This window comes from Malania oleifera, chromosome 13 (assembly GCF_029873635.1).
Source record: "Malania oleifera isolate guangnan ecotype guangnan chromosome 13, ASM2987363v1, whole genome shotgun sequence".
In the NCBI taxonomy this organism is placed as follows: Eukaryota; Viridiplantae; Streptophyta; class Magnoliopsida; order Santalales; family Ximeniaceae; genus Malania; species Malania oleifera.
Genome location: NC_080429.1, coordinates 8,990,916 through 8,999,643, shown reverse-complemented (window position 1 = coordinate 8,999,643; position 8,728 = coordinate 8,990,916). Strand labels below are relative to the sequence as shown.

The following is an 8,728-nucleotide window of genomic DNA, read 5'->3' as shown; positions in this document are numbered from 1 at the left end:
CGGACCCGAACGTGCCTGTGACGTAGGCATCCCGGGTTTGATTCCTGCTTTACTGAGCAAATCCTGATTTACCTCCCTGCAGGGTCTTGGGGTGGAAACTATGGAGCGTGGAATTAGTCTTCGCTGTGGTGCATATCATGGCTTGCTCTGGTAGATGCCAGCGATGGACACCAACGTTCCTCAAAAAAAAAAAAAAAAAAAGATATGAATGTAATTTATACTTCAAAATGTGCTCCAAGTTCTAATGTGCAACTGGGTGGCTGCTGACAAAAAAAAAAAGATAGTTCAGATCATGTAGGAGTCTACACTAGACTTTGAATATATAAAGTTATGCTCACTAAATGACATAATTTCATTGACCTAAAAAGTCTTACACAGAATTCACTAGCTGGCTTCTAGCATAATAAGAATAAATTTTTGTTTAACTTAAAGATAGAAGTGGAGAATTTATAATTTCAATTAATCATAATTTCTCAGAGACACTAGTCCGCCTTGAATTTTATTAAAATATTTTAAAATTTTCAAGAAACTCTTTTAAAACTTTAAGAATTCGATATGTCCTAATATTTAATTTTTTAGATATTTATTTTTTTTAGAAAATATTTTTTAATAAAATATAAAAAAGAAATAATATTTTTTTAAAATAATTATAAATCAAACTCTTGAATTTTTTGAAAGCAACGAAGGTGTCTCTTTCGTCCTTGCTTTGCTTGGAAAGAAATAATAAACACAGAGGAAACAAAGCAAAATGGAAGTATGCGAATATGCGCTTGCAATTTGCAACCCCCCTCGCTTTATTCTCCATTCATTTCCATACAGATGCCTTCCGCCTCCCCCCTCCATCAATGGCGTCTGCAGCCAATCACGACGCATTTCCGGGCCTCTGCAACGGCTGAATGCTGCTGCGTTTCCGTCCATGTTCTCGTCAATGGCGGATCCCTCCCCCTCCTCCCCCGGGTCTACTTCATAACCCTAAATTTAATTCTACACACAAAGAGATGCGCAAAGGCTGATCTATGTGTTTCTCTTCTGTAATTTAAGACTCTGTGAGTTCACATACATATTACAACCGCTTATCAAACCAACCAACCAGACAACAACATCACCAACAAGGAAAGTAAAACACCCTAAAAACAACGGGCTGCTGAATTTTAAAACCCCCCCAAAGCACTTGAAGAAGATGAAGAAGAGAAAAAGGGAAATGATCATCGACCCACCTGCGATTACTCAGAAATCATCGTCATAATCATACCCCAGATCATCCTCAACCTTCTCCGCCGCATTGTCTGCGATCTTGTTCTCCACGTAATCCGCCCCCTCCGCTAACGCCAGTCCCCCCAACAGCCCCGCCGCCGCCCCCACCGCAATTCCCGTGCCCATCCCCATCCCGTGCTTTTTCCCGCTCTTCGTCCCCGTCGCATCCTGCCCGTACATCGGTGGTGCCTGTCCGTACGCGGGCGGTGCCTGCCCGTACGCCGGCTGCCCGTACGGTCCCGGAGGCGGAGCTCCGTAAGGGTATCCGGCCGGCGGAGCCGCGTAGGGAGAGGCGCCGTACGGTGCCGGGGGAGGAGCGGTGCCGTAAGACTGTCCGCCGTAGGGGGCGGAGAAGTCCCGGGAAGTCGCCGGCTGAGGGACGCCGTAGGGGGATGCGTAGTACGGATCCGGCGCACGGTAGGGCTGCCGCACGTTAACCTCGATCTCGATCTTCCCCTGCGGCCGGCCGGAGGGGCGTTTCAGCTTGATGGATCGCTTGACCGGAACGCCGATGCCGCCCTCGTCAACGATCTCTACGAGGTGGAGCTTGCCGGAGCCGATAAGTGGCTTGGTGCCTTCGGCGGCGCCGGCATGGACGACGTCGACATAGAGGGTGGAGTCATCGATCGGGGTGAGGAGGGGGATGACGAGTTTGTGGTCCCACCGGGGATAGGTGTCGCCGTCATCGGCGACTTTGGTGGAGCACTTGTCCTGAGAGTTAATCCACAAGACGGCGTACGGCTTCAGGTCGCCGTGACGCCAATTCACGTTCTTCAGGTCCTTGCCGGAGCTGACGGTGATCTCCGCTTCGTAACGGCCGGCCATGGAAAAGATGAGGGCAAACTTGGAAAATAAGGAACGAATACGAAGGAAAGCGTCTTTGGGACGTGCTGGGTGGTTAAGTAGTCTACTTTGGTATTTATAAGGTGGTTGCGTTTGTGCTATTCCAAGACTGCCCTCTCTTTCGCCCTAATGTTACAAAAAAGGGATTTCACTCGCTTTACTTTGGACGGCTGCGGGGCTAGCGTTACAGACTTGGTAACGGGAAGATTTGTAGTCATGAATTTACTAAATTGCCCTCACTTCGTATTGGGAAAGCAGGGAGTTTAAGGTACTTTTTGAATTTGGAAGAATGGGAGGTCACCCGAAAATTAGGCTTAGCCCTTGGAAATGGATTACTGAAATTGGTCTCGACCGTTGTAGATAATAATAAGTTGGCTAAAAAATGCTCTAAACTAGTGCAGTAATCCCACTGTATTAGAGTTCGGAATTTTTGTATAATAAGTATCGAATTTCTTATTTTTGCAGTAATTAAGAAGACTATGCAATGACAAATTTACTATTTGTTGTTGTTTAATTCTAATTCAGGAGACTAAAACAATGTATCTCAATAAAATTATTTATGTGCAGATATTCAAGGGAAATATCAAAATATTTTTCTTTTTATATAAATAAATTCAATACATGGATAGTCTCTTTATAGGACATTTGAAATTTTTCTGTTGAAAAATTTTTGAGGTTGAATTTTGGGAGGAACTAAGAAGGAGTATGTGATAAAAAAAATGATCGAAAAATAAATATGTATGGGGTATTTTCCCCTGGGGAGAACATATGTGGAGGAGATGAGAATTGGGGTAGGGAAGGGATTAGGTGGGCGAGGGAGGTTTGAATAGGGTTTGGTGGTTTTAGTAGAGGGTTTATGTGGACAGGTTTACCATGGGCAGCATGCATATTGGTAGAGGACAAGGAGGACATTTTCTTTCTTCTTTTTGGCTTGAGGACAAGGGTTTCTTTGCTGGTTTATTCGTGTGGGGGTGAAAGTTTGGCCTCATCTAATCATCAATTTGTGTTGGGTTTCCATGATTGAATATGAAAAAAATAAAAATAAATTGCATAATTTTTGTTATACACAAAATAAATTTTTTTTGCGGTGAGAATGCTAAGATGGGTGAGTGGTAAAACCTTAAAATATAAATTAACTAATGAATACATTTACAGTAAGTTAACCATAATTTATGTAAAAGATAAGTAGAGAGGACTTGGATAGTTTAGACACTTCCAATGTAAGTTACATAAGGAATGGTGAGTTAGTTATTGTTAGGAGTAGTAGACGAGATAGGAGTAAATTTAAAGTAACGTAGAATAAGATAGTAAGTAAAAATTTAATAGTCATAAATTTGTTGAAAGAAATTGTGCATGATCACATACATTAACGAAAAATCATTCATACAATTAACTCTACCTAATAGAATTTAAGGTTTAATTTGTTACTATTATTGTTATTGTATAAAAATGCACAAAAAAAATATACAAACATTTTTATTTAGCTGATGTAACGTGGAGAAAGAGAAAATAAGTTGAGACGGGGCAAAAAAAAATTTTTAATGATTATTTTTTCTCCCTTTGTGTAGAAGAAGAAAGAAGATGAATTATTCAAATTGATGAAATATTTTTTTGACTTTTTTTTTCGTAAATGGTTGATGACTTCATTTTTTCTTTCTATCTTTTTTTTGTAAACAAGACATTACAACAACAACAAATTTTAGACTTTTAAAATTAAAAATTAATGTGTTGACAAAAAATGATAAAAATCGTCACCTGTCAATGTGAACAATTCACTTTTTTTTTATATACATTTTGGTTATGACTTGTTATTTCTTCATATTAAACAAAATCAATTTTTTTTTTCAATTTATTGTGAAATTGACTCAAACTATCCCAAGAGTGCCCTAATTTTTTAAGAAAATTAAAATTACATTTTTTTATTTTTTATAAATTGATTTTATGTCACGTTCATAAAATGGGATAGTGTGAATTGTGAATGATCATTATGCAGAAATATAATAATTTATATGAAAAAAGTAAGTTTTTTTTTTCCTAAAAAAATTGCTTGTATGACTTTTTTTTATCACTTTCACATTTAAAAAATTAAAATTTTAGCATATATATATATATATATATATATATATAAGTTGTGTATGGAAACATTAATTTCAAATTTTAAATTTGTATTTGTATTATATTTTTTTTTTCAAGTCTAAAGTCTTTCGGGATTAAGAAAATATTTCTATACATTTTTTTGAAAACTTGTAAGTTTTAAAAGTCAAAAGCTACATTTATTCTAATAAATTATCATCTTTAATTGATGGTCTTATTTTTCAAATATTATAAAATTATTAAGTCATTAATTATAATACTTAAAAGGGTATATCCATTTGATAATTTTAATTATCTTTATTTTTACATTTTTTTCATCAAATACCAGAGTCAAACTAAGCCTAAAATTGTAAATAATTAAATAAAATTGTACCACTCATTTAATTTTAGTTTATGTCCGTTATTTCTCTCAAGTAAAATGCATTTTTAATATATATTATGTCAAATTTAGATTTATCAAATATTTTGTTAACTTTATTAAAAAATTTTCAAATTTAAAATAAATAATTTAAAATTCGTAGTCTTATAGGATGCTTTATAAATTTCAAATGTAGTTTCTTCCTTTTTGTAAATATTATGGGTGAACAAGGGCAAGGTGGTAATTACGAGATCGAGGACCAGTGCAAACAAAGTAACCTTAAAAATTTGGTATATTTATTAATTTAATTTGGAGAATGTGCAGTTTGTCCACATCAAGAATAGTCGTGGATAAGAAGATACATTAACGGTGAGATGTCATGACACGTGGCACACGGAATGGACGCGGCTCTCTAAGGCGCGCACGATACCTGCGCCTCACGCCACGAATAATAAGATGCATTGAATTTATATATTATAAAAATTAAATATTATAAAATTTTATTCATCGTAAAAGAAAAAGAGGAAAAATATATTTGTTTAAAAGATAAATTTTCAACTTGAAATATGTGATTATATTATACTGACTAAAAATTAAAATATGTAAAAGTAGAGAGTTAAATTCATATTAAATTCTTTTTTCTTTTTTTTTTGTAGATGAAATGTAAATGGATTAGTTTTTAAATTCCCTCAAACGCCTAGGTCTATTTGATCAAGAGATTTTGTTTAGAAAATAAAAATAATTTTTTATTATTACTTCACTATATTTTTTAATATTAAATATTATTAAGAATAATTTTTTTAATATAATTGAAAATTAAGAGAAAAAATAGTCATGTTTAAAATAAAAAATTTAATTAATTTTTTATATAATTTTTTTATTTTCCTTTATAATCAAACATAAAAAATTTGAGTTCATTTCAATTTTCTTTTCCTTTCTTTAATATTTTACATATTTTGATCATTCAGAGTGACAAACACAATTAATGAATTTGAGAACAATTGAGGGGGTTTTTAAAGCATGAATTGAAAGATGAGAATTATTAAAACGTGTATTATATGGATAATATAGATAGTAACTATCACATGAAATGAATAATATATAATATTGCGAGTAGGAATGTACAAAATTTATCGAAAAATTAAAAATCGACTTGAAACCGAACATAAATAAGTTCCGGTTCGAGCATGAATTGAAATATGGGAATTATTAAAATGCGTATTATATGGATAATACATATTGTAACTATCACATGAAATGAATAATATATAATATTGCTAGTAGGGGTGTACAAAATTTACCGAAAAACTCAAAATCAATCCGAAACCAAACTAAAATTAGTTTTGATTTAGTCTTTCGATTTTTAGTTTCGATCTCGGTTCTTGAAAATAGAAAATTTCGGTTCTCAGTTCGGTTTCAGTTTCCAACCCAAAATCGAACCAAAATTTAACTAAAATTTATATATAAATATATATTAATAAATTCTTCAACTAATAATTTTCCAGTAAATTCAATTTTGAATAAAATAAACATATTCAAATTCTTTTTTTTTAAATTTTAATTATCAAAATATAAATTTGAAACCCAAAAAAAAAAAAAAATAGTTTGCTTTAATAAAGTTGGAGAGACTCCCCTCCCTCACAAAATTTCAATGTAGGACAGCAAGAGTATAAAAACTCTCAATGCTCTAAGTCTCCCCACCTATTCTTGTCCCACATTGGATGAGAGTAAACTCTCAATGCTCTCCGCCTCCCCACTTATTTTTGTCCCACAGTGGATGGGGGTAGAGATTTGAAGTCTCTCCCCCACCTATAAATATAGGTTCCCCCTTCCCTTCATTTCCAACTCTCAATTGCTAGCTCATGGGCCAAGGATTTGCACTATTGCATGTAATAACCCAAAAAGAAAAAAAAAAATGAATGAATAATAATGATGGTAATTTAATTAGTATCAAAACGAAAGTGTTTCTCTGTTAGGATCCTTGATTCCATGTTTGATGCCTAAGAAAGACCTTGTCTAAGTGAGTGCTCAGAGACCATTGCAACTCAGTCGCTCCCTAGAGGTCGGCTTGGTCAAAATGGAATTTCATAAGATAAAACAGGGTAGACACTGTTTATATACATAAATAAGTACATAAAATAATGTTTTGATTGACATAATTTGTAAAAATATACGATAAAATAATAATAATATAAGTATCCTATGCGAGGCCCACATGAGTCCCGAAGCCGTGTGGAGGTTTACACGAGTTTCGAAACTGTGTAGGACTCATAAAATCGTATGAGGATTATTGGAGTTACGTAAGATCCATTTGGGTCTCGAAGTTATATGGGGCCCATAAGACCATGTCGGGCCCACATGAGTTTTCAAAATTTAAATTTAATTCTTGTTCAAAAATAAATAATAAAATAAATAAATACTAAAAATAGTTTAAAAGTAATAACAATGATAATAATAATGATAATATTGATTAAGAAAAATAATAAAAAAATAAAATAATTAATTAACTAATTGATTAATTAATTAGGTAAGTAATTAATTAAAATTTTATTTAATGGGAATGGTGGCAAGCACTCCCACATGGCCTCCATTCCCATCTCATACTCAACTCATACCTTGCCCATTCTTTAATTTTTAAAAATTATAATTTCACTCATCTCTCCATACTTTTATAAATTCCATTTCGTCCCCAAAATTTTCCTATAAATAGGAAGCCCTCGACCTTCATTTTTCACAACAATTTTCCAAGGAAGAGAAGGATTAGTGAGTGAAAGAAATTGTGGTGGAGAGAGAATTTTTGAATAAGTTCTCAATCACCCACTCTTTCCGATCTCATTTCTTAGAGATAGTTACAATGTTCGTAAGGAAGAAGGTAAGTAAATTTTGATTATGTTAGTTTCTTTTTTTTATTTAAAATTCATACCCGAGTTTATTTTGTAAGTAAATTTCAATTATGTTACTTAGTTCCATAAAATTTCCATGAGTTTATTTTTACGTATACTTAATTATACCAGTTCTATCTTTAATATACTTGCATTTATTTTTGAGTTAAGAAATGTTCTAATTCTCTCGGGTAAATTTTCAGCATTTCTTTATATTCAAAACAAAAAAAATTATATATATTTTTAATACAAAAATTGTGTGGTATGAGTTTATTTCTACATTGCATTATTCATGAAAATATGAGATTTTCACGAGATTATTTTAAATTGTATAAATTATAATAAGATGACTTTAAAACCCCTTATGGCAAAGCAAGTTCAAAGTTACAGATGCTCGATACCGCAGCTTAAAGTTTATACGGATCAGAGTGCACCCACATTGTTTACAAAGTGGTTATTTATGTTTGTGGATTTCTCCTGAGTGCACACCTGGTTCTAGACCGGGACTTAATAAGGAAAATCTCATTTAAAGTTTACGTACGTTGATTTAGTTTGGTCGGCCTAAGTCCAGTCTTCAGACCGCACAACCCAGTCATGGGGGTAAACATGACTTACGGCAAACAGGCATAAGGGTGATTTTTACAATATATGTTTATACATAGTTAAGTACGTATGCAAAGTCACTGATGATTTGAAGGGAAAGTGTAAGTTTACATGAAAATGATCATTCTAGTGCTTAAATGACGATCTAAAGAAAACGTATAAGGAAAAGTATATGTATATTTATCATTAAATATTTATACAGTTTTAAAGTTAAAAGTTTAATTTAACAGTTATATTATATGATTATAAAATTTTACTGTTATAGTTGATGGTAAAAGTTTTATGTAGAAATTTTTAAATTTATATTTATTTTAGAGACAGTTTTGAAGTTATAATATTGAATATTGTTTTACGAAATTTTTAAAAAAACTCATTTTGGCCACACACTAATAATAATCTTATTTACTTACTGAGCGTCGTCTCACTCCAATCATATTTTTATTTCAGATAACTCTGAAGAGCATGTTGGAAATCAGACTTAGCAAGCGTGCGGGTGGGGATAGAAAAATAAAGATTTGTTTTGAAATATTAGTATGATGCCAGATATTTATGCTTATGTAATTTTTTTTCTTTTGAAATAAATGATTGTAATATGGATAATTAGTGCTCTGGTATAATAATAATTGAGGTTATTTGCTTCCTCTGTAAATCAATGGTAAAAAATTAATATCCTAGGCCCATCAGGGTTGGGGTG

The 8,728-nt window shown here is 33.0% G+C and overlaps 1 protein-coding gene across 1 annotated transcript; it reads right to left on the bottom strand.

Annotated features, from left to right (window-relative positions):
• Window positions 1-999: 999 nt before the first annotated feature.
• Window positions 1,000-2,547, bottom strand: LOC131146226 (protein SRC2 homolog). Its single transcript, XM_058095662.1, has one exon. The coding sequence runs from the start codon at window positions 2,077-2,079 to the stop codon at window positions 1,228-1,230; it is 852 nt and encodes a 283-aa protein (XP_057951645.1). The 5' UTR covers window positions 2,080-2,547; the 3' UTR covers window positions 1,000-1,227.
• Between the last annotated feature and the right edge of the window lie 6,181 nt (window positions 2,548-8,728).

Bases quoted from the DNA above. Each gene is read 5' to 3' on its own strand.
- LOC131146226 (XM_058095662.1), bottom strand. From the start codon at position 2,079: ATGGCCGGCCGTTACGAAGCGGAGATCACCGTCAGCTCCGGCAAGGAC.